The 20,587-nt window shown below is 35.2% G+C and overlaps 1 protein-coding gene across 1 annotated transcript in view; it reads left to right on the top strand.

Annotated features, from left to right (window-relative positions):
- The window catches only part of LOC111159845 (intraflagellar transport 74), a 90,895-nt gene that overhangs the window by 67,376 nt on the left and 2,932 nt on the right, over positions 1-20,587 (top strand). The window contains exons 14-18 of the mRNA XM_022522502.1: positions 1,189-1,242; positions 2,567-2,664; positions 3,693-3,819; positions 14,057-14,220; positions 14,832-14,957. Of these exons, the coding sequence (XP_022378210.1) occupies positions 1,189-1,242; positions 2,567-2,664; positions 3,693-3,819; positions 14,057-14,220; positions 14,832-14,957 (569 nt within the window). The remainder of the gene's footprint in view (positions 1-1,188; positions 1,243-2,566; positions 2,665-3,692; positions 3,820-14,056; positions 14,221-14,831; positions 14,958-20,587) is intronic.

Genomic DNA, 20,587 nt, shown 5'->3' with positions numbered 1-20,587 from the left:
GCTGCTAAAGTGCCCAGTTTCATCCATTTGTCAGGATCTTGGGTTTTTGCCCTTTTAAACATGTCTTTCACATATATTAAAGGCAACATGTCCAAACCTGTTGTAAGCAATTTGTTCCTAAACTTGCTTCTCTTTTCACTTAATAATACCACCATGTCTTCAGTTGCCCAAGCCAGAAACCTGTGAGTTATACAAAATCTATTTACTCTGGTTCTTAAATGGCTGGATTGAAAATATAATTTCCATCCTGTTTGCCATTGCTCTACTCCAGGAAACCTTCATCTTTTACCTGCATTACTGTAACAGCCTCCTAACAGATCATATTGCCTCCAATATTACTTGCCTTTTATTCACTCAACCAGAAATATTTTTCAGAAATGCAAATTGATCATTTTATTCCCCTGCTTTAAGTTCTTTGGTAGTTTTACCATTTTCCTTAGATGGAAGTGCAAACTTTTATGTGTCTTACAAGGTCTCATCATTTGCCTCCTCTTTGTGCCACTTGTTCACTTCACATTCTCTGACTCAGCCATACCACTTTCATTTCTTTGTGCTACCATATTCATCCTCACTTTTGGGTTTCTCTACTTGAATTGCTTTGACTTTGAACCTCTTCTTCTCTGTTTCAACCAGGTAACTCCTATTCATTTATTCTTTATAATGCAGCTTAAGTATTACTTCATTAGAGAAAATTTCTGGAAATTCCTTAACTAGATAAATTGTCTTTGCTCTGCTTTTATAGCACCCTTTTTCATATGGTAGCACTTAGGCCATTATAATTGCTTATTCAGTCTTTATAGACTTTAAGGTCTGTGAGGGAGGTTACTTAGCTATTTTGCCTGCCCTTGTGAGTTATTCAAAGATGGAATGAACACTTAGGGGTGCTTATGTTTCCCATTACCAGTAGTGTTCATGTGCAGGTTGAGTATGTCCAAGTTAGGACTGAAATAGAGAACCATTGGGAAGTCTTTAAGTCCTTTCCAGTCAGGAGATTGTTTTTTCTGAATTATCAAATATACATATATAGTTGTTTTAAAAGATTCTATGTTAATTAAAAAATTTTCACCGAATTAAAAATTTTGAATATTCAATAACTACTGGTATATAGAAAACCTAAGAAATATTTTACATTTAGAGCTCTGTGTCTGGAGTTTTTGAAATTGATGTTATATTTTGTATCTCTTGTAGGCGAAATGAATCAGAAGTACAAGGAACTAAAAAAACGAGAGGAAAATATGGACAGTAAGTGACCTTACTGATACGAAAATATTCTGATATCTGTTCATGTATACAAAATCAGAGATTTCATTTTGGGAAGATACAATGGCTGATAATAAGTGCAGAAGTGTGCACATTCAAAGTATTTGCCTTGAAGAATTAATAAATATCTAGCATAGTTTAGGGATGGGTAGAAAATTTTAAAAAGGTTTTGTACATTTGTGTGTGTATGAGTATTTTTGTTCTACAGATGGGTTCTAAAGCTAGTACTTATATTTATTGTTTGTACAGAGACCACTTACTAATTGAGTGTTGAATGTCCTCTTTTAACTGCTTCACTGTATTCATCCTTAGTATCTTTTGCCCTTTTATGTTTAGCTTTTCATAATACTTCCCTCTCATTATTTATCAGCCTTCACCTCAGATCTTGCTACTTGGTTCTGTTACTGACTGTAACTTGAGAAGCCTTTTGCAGCTGCTCATTTACTTTTTAAAAATCTTAACTTTCTAAGTAGATCTTCACTTAATTGCATTGTATCTATAATATAGATAAATTTTTAAAAATTTATTATTATATTATCTGTTACTGGTTTTCTTTGCTAATAATCATTTTGGTAGAATCTGAAGTTTTATTGGTCCGATGTCAATTGTTACCTTCATGGAAGCATGCCATAAAGTAGAAATTGCCAACTCTGATTTAACAATATCCTAAGATTTCTTTAAATCTCAGCAAGTACCAAAAATTATCTCAAAGTTAATTAGTTGTTTTGTGCTAATAGTAAAGTTATTGTAACTGTAAGTTTTATTTTTTGAAAGAGCCATAGAAATACCTTAAGAATATAAAAAAGTAAATTACATACTGATTCTATATTAGACAAGAGAAAGGAAGATTTCTTAGAATATTTATAATGTGAATAAATTATTTAGTCGAGATTAATACAACATTTTAAGGAAAATACTCATTTTCAGATGAAATAAGTAATTAGCAACTATTTTCCATATTAAAATTTGTGGCTAGTTATAAGTATGAATAATTATATCAAGGAGAGCCTATGTAAAAACGGATTTTTTTATGTTCTTCTATATATCAGCTGTTACCTCTGAGCCTGAATTTATACCTTTTAGTTTATTTGTATTAAGATCATAACTGTTAAGCTTTAGAAGCTTGAAAATATGTAGAAATATTCTTATTGAGTAATTTAATTACCTGTGGGTTAATAAAAGATTAAATATAGTCATAATGTAAAATTTGCTTTGAATTTCTAAAAAGTACCATTAAGACCTATAGATCAGAATTTATATAGTGTTAACTATATTAACAGTAGCTTATCATATTTTGAATCTGCAGCTTTTATTGAGACGTTTGATGAAACTAAGAATCAGGAGCTGGAAAGGAAGGCACAGATAGAAGCCAACATTGTTGCACTTCTGGAGCACTGTAGTAGAGTGAGTACCATGTGCCTGTCTTAGTGTCCTCATTATTTTTGCTGTGATTACCTTTCCAAATATAGCTCAAAAAATGCAGTGGTGTACTATTACATCTGTTAATTTAATGTTTCCTTTACACTCCCTTGCTTATTTTTTTTTAAGCTATTAATTTGTGTATTTCTAGCAAAATTCAGCTAAGGATGATAGGGGAAAGGATGACATATGTATAATGTCAATTTTTAGCAGTAAGCAAGGGACCAATTCAAAGTAATTATTATGATTTTCTTCTATTGTTAATGTATCTGAACTTGGAGAAGTAATGTTTGCACAGAAACTTCAAAATCTAAATGTTATAATGGAAAATGATACATTTTTACATAGTCATTTGTATTATGAATAGAAGTGATTCTTGTAAGAATCTATAAGAGTATAGTTTATCAAGGATTATCTTGATTCATAAAAAATGTTTATTGAACAGTTACTAATGAGTGGTTGAACAGAAGGAAAAATGCACAATCTCTTAAATATTCTGTGTCTGGGGGGCGCCTGGGTGGCTCAGTGGGTTAAGCCACTGCCTTTGGCTCAGGTCATGATCTCGGGGTCCTGGGATAGAGTCCCGCATCGGGCTCTCTGCTCAGCCGGGAGCCTGCTTCCCTCTCTCTCTCTCTCTCTGTCTGCCTCTCCGTCTACTTGTGATCTCTCTCTGTCAAATAAATAAATAAAATCTTAAAAAAAAAAAATATTCTGTGTCTGAAGACTCCAAGCAGTCCTTAAAATAGTGTATTTGGATTTCTTCTACAGTGAGATCAAATTCAGAATTATTTCTTTTACATTAGCTTTAATTTAGTCTCTCCTTATTGCAAAAACCTGACTTTGAATCTCACTATATTCCTCTAAGCAGACATAAAACATACATGATAAATGATGTATTTCAAAAAAGGATACTGATTCAGAACATGTAGTTGTTTAGCAGTGTTTTCCAAGAGTTTTCTTGGAGAAGCAAATCAGTGGAATTTTTTCCCATTTTTATTTCTCTACAAATATAGAATATAAATCGTATGAAACAGATCTCTTCTATCACCAATCAAGAGCTGAAAATGATGCAGGATGATCTCAATTTTAAATCTACTGAAGTGCAGAAATCACAAAGTACAGCTAGGAATTTGACTTCAGGTGAGAAAACATAGATTTTAATATCTGTTTTTTTCTGTAACAAATTGAAACTTTAAAAATTTAATGTCGGGGCGCCTGGGTGGTTCAGTGGGTTAAAGCCTCTGCCTTCAGCTCGGGTCATGATCTCAGGGTCCTGGGATCAAACCCCACATCGGGCTCTCTGCTTAGCAGGGAGCCTGCTTCCTCCTCTCTCTCTCTCTGCCTGCCTTTCTGCCTACTTGTGATTTCTGTCAAATACATAAATAAAATCTTTAAAAAAAAAATTTAATGTCATTTTATTTGATATTTTGGAAAGGCTGAGAAAGTAATTTATGATTGCTTATTTATAGCCTCAGAATTTTGTGTGACTTTTCACATCAACTTAATAGTATTTCATTGGGATATTCTGATCCATTTTTAACATTTACTGAATGCTTGCTCTATGCCTTTGCTATAATGTAGGTACACAGAGATTTAAAAAAAAAATCCAGTCTCTTTCCTCAAGGAACTTTCAGCTTGGTGGAATAATGACAAGCAAATAACTAAAATATAATGAAACAGTACATGATAGAAAGATAAGGAGCAACAGAATTATATTGTGTTCATATCCACCCCAGTCTTGGGTAGTTAGGAGAGGAATCCTCGAGGAAGTAATATTTTAGTATATGTGCTACCAAAGTGAGCACGAGGAAGTAATATTTTAATTATAATTAGTTTTAGCCATTATAACTGACATGATACTAGAATGCCCAGCTACATATATAATTTAAATTTCTTAGTAGGTAGGTTATAAAAGTAAACAGGTGAATTTTAATATTTTATTCAATCAGTTTATCCAAAAGATTATTGTTTAATCATGTAATCAGTACAAAAATAATCAATGAGATTTTGCAGTTACGGGTCATCTGGGTGGCTCAGTTGGTTAAGCATCTGCCTTCAGCTCAGGTCATGATCCCAGAGTCCTGGGATTGAATGTCACGTCAGGCTCCCTGCTCAGTGAAAAGTCTGCTTCTCCCTCTGCCTCTGTTCTTCCCCCTCTTCCTCTGCTTCTGCATTCTCCCTCACTCTCTCTCTCTGTCAAATAAATAAATAAATAAATAAATAAAATCTTTAAAAAAAAAAAGTTACAGCCCATCTCATCTTGGGAGTAGACATAGTCAAGTGTTCAAAAACCGTATGTGGCTAATGGCTGTCATTTCGTCCTTGCAGATAGAGATTAAAAACAAATACACAAAATAGAGCTTAAAGAGTTCAAGATAGTGTGTCAGCTACACTCAAAAGAAAAAAAGAGTTTAGGATAAAGTCAGAATTTGTGTAGAATCTTTGTTTCTTGAACTGATGGTTTCTAACTATGAGTGTTTTTTTATGCTGGTATGTGGTGATTTTGAATTAGCCATTTTTTTTTCCCTACTTGGAATTACACTGGCAGTTAGTGAAATTTTAAGGAACAAGGAATTAATATTTGCTAACTTAAAAATGTTGAGATTCTTGAATTGGAATAATGAATCCACAATGTTTATTTATTTGGAATCCCAAAATCTAAAATGCTCCTGGCAGCAAAACCTGTCCTGACCTGAACTGACATGAGGCTACTTATAGTCCTAATTATCCAACCTAATGTGACTGTTCATCATTTTTGCTGCAGAAATAGTTAAGTACTTGATGACAGGGTGGTGCCTTAAACCCTGCTGTGGGAGTTACAATATATGTGCTATATTATTTTTCTAAAATCTGAAAAATTCTGCATTCTAAAATGCAGTTACCTGGGAGTTTTATATAAAGATTATAGACCTACAAATATATGCTGAATGTTATTAATATACAGTTGAATTTAGATTGATGATATAGGTAGACAATAGTTCTTTTACACATTTAAGTATATTTTATCTGCCCAGATTTTCTTGTATCTAGAAATCACCATAAGAAGTCTATACTAGTCTTGTTCACCTTTCAGAGAAGATGAATTTTACATTCCCACTTGTGAATTGCCTCCCTTTTGGCTCTTGCATTTATAATTGGAAATCACCTGATTTTCTTAGTGTACTGTTTCTTAATAGGGCAATATTATTCCCAAAGGGACAAAATTATTTCTTGGGGGGAGAGTAAAAAATATCTTGGTTATAATGGTTTGTGAACCCCCAAAAGGGTCACTGTACATAAACAGATATATATCTGTAACATATCTGTAATATTAAAGTTTCATGGGAGGGTGGTGATTAGGAAAAAATAGTCTACAAAAGACTCCTTTGGGGGGACAATGATGGGGTAAAAGATTGTGAAACACTGGTGTATTGCATGAGTAAAGAGGCAAGGAATCTGTCAGCAATAGTTTTTATTTATATTTTTGGAAAGGAAACTCCAGGGAATAAACAAATGCACTGATGGCAGAATATTTCAGAAACATTTCCCCATGTCAAAGTGGTTCCTTCTGAGATTTTGCTACTATGTACACACTGCTTAGTAAACTTTGCAACTTCATAGCATATCAGAAGGAACTAGTCTGCATCCTCTTCCTGTCTCTTCCCTTGGAGAAGTTTTTAACTTTTCAAGGGGACCTGCTGTTAAAGGAAGATAAACTTTACCCTATACCAACCTACCATTTTCTCTCTTTCTCTGGAAAAGCAGTTTGTATAACTCCTAAATGCATGTCCCTAATATATCTTCAAATTAAACTTTTAGTTAGAGTTCAATAATATTTTCACTGAACAGTCAAAATATGTAAGCTATATACATTTTCTTTTTAGAGCATTGAAATACCATAAGCTTCAGTGACTTCGATTTAGCACTTTGATTTTCATTTTAACTGTTTTCAACACTAGTTGAGATACGAATCCAACAAAACAAAACCCACTCAACAACATTTAAGTCCATATATCTGTATGAATTTTAAGACTCTTAAGGGGACAAAAGGAAATGCTCAAGTTTAATTATACCGATTTCAATTTTGTTGGGAAAAACTTCCTTTCTTAAACCACTGTCTTTTGAAGCCTTAAACAATTTGATATTTTATGCTCTATGATAATTGTTATACCTGGAGAATCATTCAGTTTTGAACATGATATTTTTACTATATTACCTTCCACCTATATTTTAATCCATAATCTTTCTGGTTTCAGAGTTTGAAGAAGAAGGTTTAATAGCAGCTTTGTATTTGATTTTCTCATTAGGGAGTCTATATAGATAATAAACCTCAATTCCAAGTAGAGTTTGCTAAATTTTATGAGAAGAAGCCAACTTAATGCCTCCCACATAGAGGGAGACATCATGGTAAAAGTGCAACAAAGTGCCAAAATCCACACACAAACTCTATTCAGATCCTAATCTGACCAGTGAACTGTGTAAGCATTTGGGTAAACTTCAGGGGACCTAGGAAAAAGCAGCAGTTAGAAGTTGAAAGAATTGAGTACAGAGATTTTATATACTGCCTGCTACAAAGGAGAAGAGTTTAGGGTTTAAGTTCAGCAAAGTTTATTACTTGTTTAGTATAAATAAACACTTTTCAAAGGAGCACAGTTTAATCCAGAATCTCTACTACCTATCATTTAAGGTTTCAATTATACTATAAAAATTTATAGGAAAATGTGAGTCAAGGGGAAAAACAGTTAATAAACATTGAACCTAAGATAATCCAGGTGTTCAAATGAACAGAAGAAGACTTTAAACGTTTAGGAACATTTTTAAGGGTTTAAAGGAAAATAAAATCATAATAAGTGAACCAATGGAGAACCCCACAGAAAGAGAAAAATTATAAAAAAGAACCAAGTGGAAATTTTAGCATTGGAAATATACCTAAAATGAGTGAAAAATTCACTGAATGACCTTATATGAAGATTGAAGACAGCAGAAAAAGAGTCAGTGAACTTGAGGATCAATAGAATAATATAATCTGGAGAAGAAATAAGAATGTTCAAGAACCTAAGTGATCTGTGGGACAGTTTCAGGCCATCTGACGTGTATATAATTGGAGTCCCAGAAGGAGTGGAGGGACAGAGAATGGGGGAGAAAAGATAGTTGAAGAAATAATAATGGCTGAAAATTTCCCAAATGTGATGAAAAACCAAGTTTTACAGATCAAAGAAGCTCATTGAACCCCAAACATGATTGGTATAAAAATCCTTTACCTAAGCCCATCGTAGTTTAACTGCAAAAATGCAACATAAAGAAAAAAACAATGAAAAATGCCAGAAAAAAATAATACATATATACAGGGAATAATACATCCCACTATAAGATTAAATTTTATGTTATTTTATTATAAAAATCTTTCACCCCTAAATCTCTAAGTAATAAAAGGAAGATATTCACATTTGTCTTAATACTCTGAAATAACCACCATATTTTTCTGAGGCTATTCATATCTCTACTTTAAAATAGAGGTAAAATGAAAGCAAAGTGCTCAGAGAAGAAAATGTTTCACTACATGCCTCTATATACAAACAACTCTGTGGGATGTTAGGATTATTGTCGTACCTAGCCCAGGGAACATAGAGAGGAAACTAATTTAGGCAGGTTTGAATTCAGATATCTTCATATGGATGTGCATTATATATATGTATTTCAGTTCCATTTTAGTTTGCTAAAATTACATTTTACTTTGATAGCTGTAAGAAAAGCAAAACAAAGAATGATGCCCGGGGAAGCATGAATAGCAAAATTGAGCAAGTGTTACTGTTCCTCTTCTCATAGCTCACTGTTACTCTTTGAAGCATCTTTCTGGATCATTAACATTTGCTGTTTTAAAAATAAACCTTTCATAAACATGATAATATCACTCAGCACCAACGCCTGACTGGCTGTGTGACCTTGGGCAAATTACCTTTCTAATGGGGCGCCTGGGTGGCTCAGTCAATTAAGCATCTGCCTTCAGCTCAGGTCATGATGCCAGGGTCCTGGGATCAAACCTCACATCAGGCTCTCTGCTCAGTGAGGAGCCTGCTTCTCCCTCTTCCTCTGCCTGACTTTCTCTTCTCTCTTTCTATCAAATAAACGAATAAAATCTTTTTAAAAAATACCTTTCTAGGGGCGCCTGGGTGGCTCAGTGGGTTAAGCCTCTGCCTTCGGCTCAGGTCATGATCCCAGGGTCCTGGGATCGAGCCCCACATCGGGCTCTCTGCTCAGCAGGGAGCCTGCTTCCTCCTCTCTCTGCCTGCCTCTCTGCCTACTTGTAATCTCTGTCTGTCAAATAAATAAATAAAATCTTTAAAAAAAAAAATACCTTTCTAAGCTTCAGTTTCATCATAAAACATTTACCTCCTAAGGCTGTTAAGAAAAGTAGAAGAGATAACATAAAACCCATCATCTTCCAGGTATTCAATAATATTAGTTCCCTCCATTACTTTTCTTTCACCTTAAAAAAGAACTTTTGGGGGGCACCTGGGCGGCTCTGCCTGTTAAACATCTGCCTTAGGCTTGGGTCGTGATCCCAGGGTTCTGGGATCAAGCCCTGTGTTGGGCTGTCTGCTCAGCAGGGAGTCTACTTCTCCTTCTCCCTCTGTGCTGTCATTCTTTTGCTCTCTCTCAAGTAAATAAATAAAATCTTTTTGAAAAATTAAAAAATTAAAAAATAAAGTCAGTACCACAATATTAAGAAGTCTCTGAAATAGAGAAGGTAGATATTTTATAATTCTATCAGAACAGAATATTTTTTAAAATACTGTTTTCTTGTTATTTGTACTCATTGTAGAGGATTTAGGAGATACAGAAAAAGATAAATAAGAAAATTTAAAATACAGTCTCACTATCAAGAGTTTGTGATTATTAATTTTGGTATTTACAGTCCTTTTTTTCTTTTTATTAAGCTTTTTAATTCCGGTATAGTTAACATACAGTGTTATATTAGTTTCAGGTGTGGAATATAGTGATTCATCAATTCTGTAGATTATTCAGTGCTCATCACAGGAAGTGTACTCTTTAATCTCCCATCATGTATTTAACCCATCCCCCAACCCACATCCCCCCTGGTAACCATCAGTTTGTTCTCTATAGTTAAGAGTCTATTTCTTGCTTTGTCTCTTTCTTTCTTCTTTTTTCCCCTTGCTCATTTGTTTCCTTTCTTAAATTTCACATATGAGTGAAATCATATTGTATCTGTCTTTCTCTGACTGACTGATTTCACTTAGCTGTATGCTCTGTAGATGCATACATGTTGTTGCAAATGATGAGATTTCATTCTTTTTTATAGCTGGATAACATTCCACATATATATATGTATATATATATATGTATATATATATATGTATATGTATATGTATATATATATACATATACATACATACACCATATCTTTATCCATTCATCTACCTATGGACACTTGGGCTGATTCCATTTTTTGGCTATTGTAAATGCTGCAGTAAACATAGGGATGCATGTATCTCTTTGAATTAATGTTTTTGTATTGGGGGGGTGAATACCTAGTAGTGTGATTACTGGATTATAGGGTAGTTCTGTTTTTAACTTTTTGAGGACCCTCCATGCTGTTTGCTACAGTGGCTGCACCAGTTTTTTTCCACCCATAGTGCACAAGGGTTCCTTTTTCTCCACATCCTCACCAATACTTGTTTCTTACATTTTTTATTTTAACCATTCTAACAGGTGTGAGGTGATATCTCATTGTAGTTTTTGCATTTCTCTGATGATGAGTGATGTTGAATATCTTTTCATGTGTCTGTTGATCGCCTGTATGTCTTTGCAGAAATGTCTGTTCATGTCGTTTGCCCATTTTTAATTAGATTATTTGAGTGGTTTTGGTGTTGAGTTGTATCAGTTCTTTATTTATTTTGGATACTAATCCTTTAGCAGATATGTCATTTGCCAATATCTTCTCTAGTCTTTTTTTTAATCTTTTTTCCCATCTTGGAAAAAAAAAGAAAATGCCTCTCCAGAGTATTCTCTGCCCAACTATCATCCTTCCTTACAAAGGTTTCACATCCAGATTTTTAAAAGCCTTCCTCTCCCTCTTGGTCCCATTTTTTTCTATGAAATCTTTTCTCAGGAAATATGTCAAGGTTTTCCTGGACAGTAAATACAACTTGTATTTTGCAGTCTTTTTGTTTGTTTGAAATCTCTAAGTAGTAGTCTTCATTACAAATCACTCCTTTATTCTTGAAATGTCTTTTCATTATCATTTGTGATTTTGCTTTTATTTCTTTGGTCATTTCTTATTCTCCTTTATGGGATCTTTCATGTAAATTTATTCTTCAAAAATATTTTATTCTTATAGGTTCTGTCATGAATCCTTTTCTCTTGATGATTTCAGCCATTCCCATAGCTTCAGGTGCTTTCTCTATGTTGATGATTTCAAAATCTCTATCTTCAAATTTCTCTCAGGGCTTCAGACCCATATATATCTATACATGGGCATGTTTACTGTTTGGTTGCTTCTGAGGTAACTCGAACAGCATATCCTAAGTTGACTTGAATCCTTCATCTCTTTCTCTCCTACAAACAAAAGTTGATACCTCCCTCTGGCTTTCCTACTATCTACACCTTTACTCAAGTTGGAAATGGGACTCTGCAATGACTCCTCTTCTCAACCACTGTATTCAGTCAGTTTCCCTAATATCTCTTGAGTCCCTCTGCATCTCTCCTTCATTTTTTTCCTCATTTATGTCCATGTGAGGTAACTTGAGATTTCACATATATAGTTGTCTTCCATTGGAATATAAGTTCTATCAAGATAGGGATTCTCGGGGCACCTGGGTGGCTCAGTGGGTTAAAGCCTCTGCCTTCGGCTCAGGTCATGATCCCAGGGTTCTGGGATCGAGCCCCGCATCTGGCTCCCTGCTCAGCGGAGAGCCTGCTTCCTCCTCTCTCTCTGCCTGCCTCTCTGCCTACTTGTGATCTCTGTCAAATAAATAAACAAAAATTTAAAAAAAAAAAGTTTGTTTAAAAAAAAAAAAAGATAGGGATTCTCATATGTTTTGTTCCTTGCTATATCCCCTATTCCTAGAAGTTTGCCTGGCACATAGAAAGCACTTAATCAATATTGCCTAATGAAAAAATAATCCCCTAAGTAACTATACTAGTCTAAGATTTATTATGTAGATCACTGAATCAACATTTAACTGGTCTTCTTGGACCAGTTAATGCTCTTCCAATTAATTGCCCACATTGAAACCAGAGTGAACTTTCTAAAATTTAATTATGCCATACTCTGATTTAAAATCCATCAATTACTTTTCATACCCCTCAGGATAAAGTTCCAACTCCCTATTTTCATTTAAAAAGCCCTTCATGAACTGAAATCCATCCCACTTTGAACTTTGGGTTCTAGTCATATTGAACTTCTGTTATTTGCACATATGTACCATGCTTTTTTACCTCTAGACTTTGCACATTTTGATTGTGTTCTCTGGAACACATTTACTTTTTCCTTGCTTTGTTTGATTCCTAATCCTTAAGGCCTTACTCAGTTAAAAGGCATGTCTTTAAAGAGCTCTCTTGGCAAGTACCACATTTTCTCATGGCTCTCTGTATTACTATTTTCATAGTAGTTATCTAGTTTATTGTAAGTGCTTATTTAATTTCCTAGTTCTACCTCTAGAATATAGCTCATTGAACAAAAACAATTTCTCTGTTTTCTTAGCATCTAGCACATAGTAGATGCTCCACACTTTTAAAACAAAGTATGAGACACAGATACACTTACTCTTTCACATACACATCTATACAGTCCGCATTATTCATGGATTCTGTATTTGTGAATTTGCCTACTCTAGTATAATTAATTTGTAAGCCCAAAATCAGTACTTTTAGCACTTTTACAGTCATTCGTGGATATGTGCAGAGTCAAAAATATGAATTGCCTGACATAAAGTTCCCATGGAAGTCAAATAAGGCAACACTGCCTTCTAATTTTTTTTTCCACTAACATATAATGTATTATTTGCCCCAGGGGTACAGGTCTGTGAATCATTAGGCATACGCATTTCACAGCACTCACCATAGCACATACCCTCCCCAATGTCCATAACCCAACCACCCTATCCCTACTCCCCCAACCCCCAGCAACCCTCAGTTTGTTTCGTGAGATTAAGAATCACTTATGGTTTGTCTCCCTCCCAATCCCATCTTGTTTCATTTTTTCCTTCTCTACCCCCAAGATCCCCCACCCTGCCTCTCAAATTCCTCATATCAGAGAGATCATATGATAATTGTCTTTTTCTGATTGACTTACTTCGTTCAGCATAATACCTTCTAGTTCCATCCTTGTTGCAAATGGCAAGATTTCATCTCTTTTGAGGGCTACATAGTATTCCATTGTATATATATACCACATCTCCTTTATACATTCATCTGTTGATGGACATCTAGGTTCTTTCCATAGTCTGGCTATTGTGGACATTGCTGCTATAAACATTTGGGTGCACGTGTCACTTCAGATCACTACATTTGTATCTTTAGGTTAAATACCCAGCAATACTCTTTTTGTTTTAGTCCTCACACTATTAACAATTATCCTTTATGTCACAAATTTAGTGCCTCTTTTCCTCACATTTTTGTACTTTTTGTTCTCAATTTTGCTATATAAAATGGCTCCCAAACATAAGCTGAAGTGTTGGCTTGTGTTCCTAAACCCAAGAAGGCTGCATTGTGCCTTATAGAGAAAACGTGTATTAGATTATCTTCATTCAGGCATAAGGTTGGCCTAGAGTTCAGTGTTAATGAATGAAAAATATATATGTGTGTTTAAATAGAAACACACATAAAACAAGGTTATGTGTTAGTTGGTTGATGAAAATACTATGACCAAAATACTATGACCAGAAGCTCTCAGGAACCTAACCATATATCCCCTCTAGGAGAAATAGTTCAGTATTTGCTAATTCAATATTATAGTGACTTTATAGAATATAACTCCCATAAGTAAGGAGAATTGACTGTATATGTAGTTATAAAATTTTGTTCAACTATTTGTAATATTTCATCATTTGCTTTCATGTCCCTATTAAAAATAATGGGCCTTTATCTCATAATATATGTTATGTTATTAAGGAAAAAAACACCTATGTGCATTCTTAAATATTTGAATAAGCATGGAGACAAATATGGCTGATATACATCAGGTTATGTTGGTTACCTGGAGGATGAATATTATTTTTCTTAAATTTTCTTTGTATTGTTTCACTGGTTGCAGTGAAACATGTTTCTTTTGTAGATATTCTTATAAAACATGATTTTTAATGGTGGCATCGCATTTCTCTTTGTGAAAGGAATAAAGTTTTGACTAATTATCATCTTGAATTTTCTTGTGTTTCAGATAGTCAACGTCTACAGTTGGATCTACAGAAAATGGAACTTCTGGAAAGTAAGATGACAGAGGAACAACATTCTCTGAAAAGCAAAATTAAGCAAATGACAACTGACCTGGAGACATATAATGATTTGCCAGCTTTAAAATCATCAGGGGAAGAAAAGAAAAAGGTAAATGGTATTATAATTTAGATTGTTTTTTATTGTTATAATTCAAATTGTTTTTTCTTGATCAAATTTAATATATATGTAGTTCATAGAATTTATTATTTGCAGTTGATTATTTGATATATAAGCTAAGATGTTTATGTATATAGGAGGAATTTAGAGAGATGTAAGTTTTAAACAAAAGGAAAAGCAAGAGCATTTCAACAAATATGAACTTTGTTAAATGCAGATTCAATTATGAAATTTCCCTCCTTAAGACTTATTCATCAGTGGCTTATTCATTCAGTAATTATAATCTTGGTAGAATTTTACCAGAATATCATTGAAATTATTTAAGTTAAAAATGATTTATGTTGGGGCACCTGGGTGGCTCAGTGGGTTAAAGCCTCTGCCTTCGGCTCAGGTCATGATCCCAGGGTCCTGGGATCGAGCCCCACATCAGGCTCCCTGCTCAGCGGGGAGACTGCTTCCTCCTCTCTGTCTGCCTGCTTCTCTGCCTACTTGTGATCTCGATCTGTCAAATCAATAAATAAAATCTTAAAAAAAAATGATTTATGTGGGCTTACTAGATATTTGCTAAAGTCTGTTATTTACTTCTATTTGGATCTATCTAGAAGTTAAATCAGGAGAGAACAGTATTAACAACCCGCAGAAATACTTTTAAGAAAATAACGGAGAAGCTAAACATAGACTATGAGACACTAAAGACACAATTGCAAGAAAATGAGACACATTCTCAGGTAAAAAGGAAAAAAAAGACTCTGAAATTTATTTCTGTTTTTAAACTATCTGTCATGTGTTTTTAATCTCTATTTCTACTCCGAAACAGTTTTTTGGGGGGAGGGGGGCAGTTTATAGGTTTCTGGTTTATTTTAGGATATCTTCTTTTTTTTCCCTCCATTTTATTTTATTTTATTTCTTTTCAGTGTTCCAAAATTCATCGTTTATGCACCACACCCAGTGCTCCATGCAATACGTGCCCTCCATAATACCCACCACCAGGCTCACCCAACCCCCCCTACCCCCCTTCGAAACCCTTAGTTTGTCTCTCAGAGCCCACGGTCTCTCATGGTTTGTCTCCCTCTCCAATTTCCCCCAGTTTTTTAAAAATTTGCTTTATTTATCCTTCCAGACTTTCTGGCTTGGAAGATAGCCACAGGCTTTGGAGAAGCTTGTGTACGGGCTTCAGTTAGAATGAATTTACTTTTGCTCTCCTTCTATAAACCTATATTGAGGAACTGCTCTGTGCTAGGTCCTGTTCTGGGCATAGCTGATATGATAATAGCTTTTAAAAATTTCAAAAATTTTTTTTGAATGTAAAGTTTTTTTTTTTTTTTTAATAAACATATATTTTTATCCCCAGGGGTATAGGTCTATGAATCGCCAGGTTTACACACTTCACAGCACTCACCATAGCACATACCCTCCCCAATGTCCATAACCCCACCCCCCTTCTCCCAACCCCCCTCCCCCCGGCAACCCTCAGTTTGTTTTGTGAGATTAAGAGTCACTTATGGTTTGTCTCCCTCCCAATCCCATCTTGTTTCATTTATTCTTCTCCTACCCCCTTAACCTCCTATGTTGCATCTCCACTTGCTCATATCAGGGAGATCATATGATAGTTGTCTTTCTCCGATTGACTTATTTCGCTAAGCATGATACCCTCTAAGAGTTCCATCCACGTCGTCGCAAATGGCAAGATTTCACTTCTTTTGATGGCTGCAGAGTATTCCATTGTGTATATATACCACATCTTCTTTATCCATTGATGGACATCTAGGTTCTTTCCATAGTTTGGCTATTGTGGACATTGCTGCTATAAACATTCGGGTGCACGTGCCCCTTCGGATCACTACGTTTGTATCTTTAGGGTAAATACCCAGTAGTGCAATTGCTGGGTCATAGGGTAGTTCTATTTTCAACATTTTGAGGAACCTCCATGCTGTTTTCCAGAGCGGTTGCACGAGTGCACCAGCTTGCATTCCCACCAACAGTGTAGGTGGGTTCCCCTTTCTCCGCATTCTCGCCAGCATCTGTCATTTCCTGACTTGTTAAATGTAAAGCATTTTTAATGGAGAAACTTTTTTTTTTCATTTCTTTTCAGCGTAACAGTATTCATTGTTTTTGCACCACACCCAGTGATGGAGAAACTTTTTTTTTTTAAAGATTTTATTTACTATTTATTTGACAGACAGAGATCACAAGTAGGCAGAGAGGCAGGCAGAGAGAGAGGAAGGGAAGCAGGCTCACTGCCAAGCAGAGAGCCCGATGGGGGGCTCAATCCCAGGACCCTGGGATCATGACCTGAGCGGAAGGCAGAGGCTTTAACCCACTGAGCCACCCAGGCGCCCCGATGGAGAACTTTTTAATGGAGAAATTTTAATGGAGAAACTTTGCTAACTCAAAAGAACCACAAATAGAATTAAACTTTAATGACTAATATCCCACAGAAGAAATAATTCTTGTCATTTAAAAAAAATTCTTGTCATTTTTGTGTGGGTTGTTCTAGTCTATATTTACATATGTACATACATTTTATATATATATATGTATACATTTCTAGGTATTTATAGAAATGGTATCATATTGTACATATTATTTGGAAACTTGTTTTTCATTATTAACTATACCTAATAAGTAGTTTGCCTTGTCATATCTTTTAAAAATACGATTCTATATAATATTTGACTTAATGGATATAATATAGTTTACTGAAACAGTTTCATATTATTAGACATTTAGGTTATTTTTAGTTTTAAAACTGTTTAGTGCTGTAAAAAAGCAGTCCTGCCCTTGAACTTCTTGATTTACACTTCCGATTATCTATACAGGATGCACAGACAAGCCCCCTTTTTATATCGCTTATCCTACTGATAGTATTACCTAAACAATATCAGAGGTCTTCTAAATTGAGTGCCCTGTCTGAGAGGATAGAGAAGAGACCTGTTTCATTCACTTTTTCCCCACACTGTGCCAGTGGTTGACACGTAATGGGTGTTTAATAAGTATTTGTCAGAGGATTAAATGAAGCATGTGTGACATGTACAAAATCAATAAAGATTGATCATTCTCATCTAATTAGTATATATTAGCAATTTGCAACTGATTTATTAATGCTAAATGTACTATTCCTTTTCTTTAAATGGCAATATGATCATGATAGATAATAATTTGTTAACATTGGTATAATATCCTTGTAAATGTTTTTCCTTTGCAGTTGTATACCCATATGGATTATATTTTTACAAAAAGTGAAATATTATATATATAGTCTTTAAACGTTCATTTTCTCACTTAAATATTTTCAGGCCCCTTTTTGGATTTTTTAAGACTATTTCATTGTATGGATTTACCATTTTAAAAACAAAGACACACCTTATATTCTTTTTTCTTTTTTTTAAAGATTTTACTTATCTATATGACAGAGAGAGATCACAAGTAGGGAGAGAGAGAGAGAGAGAGGAGGAGGAGGAGGAGGAAGCAGGCTCCCTGCTGAGCAGAGAGCCCGATGCAGGACTCGATCCCAGCACTCTGGGATCATGACCTGAACTGAAGGCAGAGGCTTAACTCACTGAGCCACGCAGGCACCCCCCTTATATTCTTTTTGAAAGGGGTGAAATCTCATCAGAGTTTGCCACAACTACTTTAAAAGCTTAGAAGTCACTATTTTACATATTCAGATTTATCAGTTATTTTTGTCTCTATGTCATAATATACAGGTCTGGATATAGATTTGTAAGTGGCAAAATTATCCTAGGCTGTTTAGAGTGGGGATGGATACTGGAGAAGAAATATAAGAAAAAGTTTATGAGGCTATTGTCTTAAATGATTCTTAGGAAAAAACACTGATACTGCTTATGGAATATTAGCTCTCCTTCTCACTGAATAGATTATTTAAGGAGGAAAACATTTGACAAACACAATTTCTTAGAGCCAGTCAATGGCTACTGGTTTACTGGCACATCAAGTGCTAATCACATACTTAACCCCTTATACTGATAACAGGAATTCATAACGTAACTCTTTGTTGCTTTTTGGGAATCCCCATTGATCAAATAAAATCTGATCTTCTTATCTTTTGCAGCTATTTTCTTGAAAACCATTTAAATTTTTTTTTTTTAATTTTACCATTTCAGTGTTCCAAAATTCATTGTTTATGCACCACACCCAGGGCTCCATGCAATACATATCCTCCTGAATACCCACCACCAACCTCACCCATCCTCCCAACCCCCTCCCCTCTAAAACCTTCAGTTTGTTTCTTTTTTTTTTATTATTATTATTTTAAGATTTTATTTACTTATTTGACAGACAGAGATCATAAGTAGTCAGAGAGGCAGGCAGACAGAGAGAGGAGGAAGCAGACTCCCCGCTGAGCAGAGGAGCCCGACGTGGGGCTCAATCCCAGGACCCTGAGATCATGACCTGAGCCGAAAGCAGAGGCTTAATTCACTGAGCCACCCAGGCGCCCCTCAGTTTGTTTCTCAGAGTCCACAAGGTTCATCTGAACCAAGGATGGCTCCTCCCAAACCAGGTGCAGCCAAAGAGAAGGCTCCCAAGAAAGGCGGCCAGACCAAAGACCAAGAGGCAAGAGTGAGTGAGACCAGGAAGGCCTCTCAACAGCCAGACAAGGCCCCATGGGCTCCTCCCAGTGCCACTGGGCTCAGTGAGAAGTCAAAGGTCAAAGGCAGAAGGTTCAGCCCTCATGGTTCATCTCCCCTTCCGATTTCCCCCAACTCCTTTCTCCTCTCCATCTCCCAATTTCCTTCATGTTATTCCTTAAGTGAAACCATATGATAATTGACTTTCTCTATTTGACTTATTTCACTCAGCATAATCTCCTCCAGTCCCATCCATGTTGATACAAAACTTGTGTATTCATCCTTTCTGATGGAGGCATAATACCCCATTGTATATATGGAGCACATCTTCTTTATCCATTCATCTACTGAAGGGCATTTTGGCTCTTGCCACAGTTTGGCGATTGTGGACATTGCTGCTGTGAACATTGGGGTACATATGGCCCTTCTTTTCACTACATTTGTATCTTTGGGGTAAATACCCAGTAGTGCAATTGCCAGGTCATAGGGTAGCTCTATTTTTAATTTTTTGAGGAATCTCCACACTTTTCCAAAGTGGCTGCACCAACTTGCATTCGCACTAACAGTGTAAGAGGGTTCCCCTTTCTCCACAACCTCTCCAACATTTGTTTCCTGTCTTGTTTATCTTTGCCATTCTAACTGGTATAAGGTGGTATCTCAGTGTGGTTTTGATTTGAATTTCCCTGATGGCTAATGATCTTGAACATTTTTTCATGTGTGTGTTAGCCATTTGTATGTCTTCTTTGGAGAAGTGTGTCTGTTCATGTCTTCTGCCCGTTTTTTGACATGATTATCTGTTTTTTGGGTGTCGAATTTGAAGAGTTCTTTATAGATCTTGGATATCAGTCCTTTGTCTGTGGTATCATTTATGAATATCTTCTCCCATTCCGAGGGCTGCTTCTTTGTTTTGTTGACTATTTCCTTTGCTATGCAGAAGCTTTTTATCTTGATGAAGTTCTAAAAGCTCATTTTCACTGAAAACCATTTTTTGGAGTCTATAAATTTCATAACAGACTTTTTGATGAAAGGCTATTATTTATTTGATATCATTTAAACATATTTATATCGGAACAAACTATAAAACTCCTAGAAGAAAATATAGGGATAAAGCTCCTTGACGTTAGTCTTGGCAACCGTTTTTTGGTTATGACATCAAAAGCAATGAACAGCAAAGGCAAAAATAAGTATGCCTACATCAAACTAGAAGGCTTCTGCACAGCAAAACAAGCAATCAACAAAATGAAGACAACCTATGGAATGGGAGAAAATATTTTCAGATCATAATATCTGATAAGGGGTTAATATCCAGAATATATAAAGAATATACAACAGAGTGTTTAAGTAAGTTGTAAGAGAAAAAGAGATTCATGATTCAAGATATTCTCGGAGGTTTAAAGGCAAGTCACTAATACAGATGTATAATATATAAGGAAGTTGACCATCTGACAGAGTGTTGCTTTTGTAGCATTATTCATTTAGCACTTAAGAGGTCTGCATTCTAAGAAGGCCACCTCTTTGTCTGAAACAAAGGGGAAAAGTTTGGTACTTGACTTTGCAAAAGGTTATTAGAGATTTATTGCCAAAATGTGCTGACTGTTTCCTTAAGTCCATATTAATAGTGTTAACTCACAGCATATACAGTTTACATAATTAATTAGTTAGGACTTATCCTAATATCTAGATTTATCTCTTTAGAGGAAACAGTGGAATGGATGCTACATTAACACTGAACTTATGCCCTGAAAATAATTTTAACATGAGAGTAGAAA

The sequence above is a fragment of the Enhydra lutris genome, unplaced genomic scaffold (assembly GCF_002288905.1).
Source record: "Enhydra lutris kenyoni isolate GAN:26980312 unplaced genomic scaffold, ASM228890v2 scaffoldscaffold70, whole genome shotgun sequence".
Classification (NCBI taxonomy): domain Eukaryota; kingdom Metazoa; phylum Chordata; class Mammalia; order Carnivora; family Mustelidae; genus Enhydra; species Enhydra lutris.
This window is presented reverse-complemented; position numbering and strand designations above follow the sequence as displayed.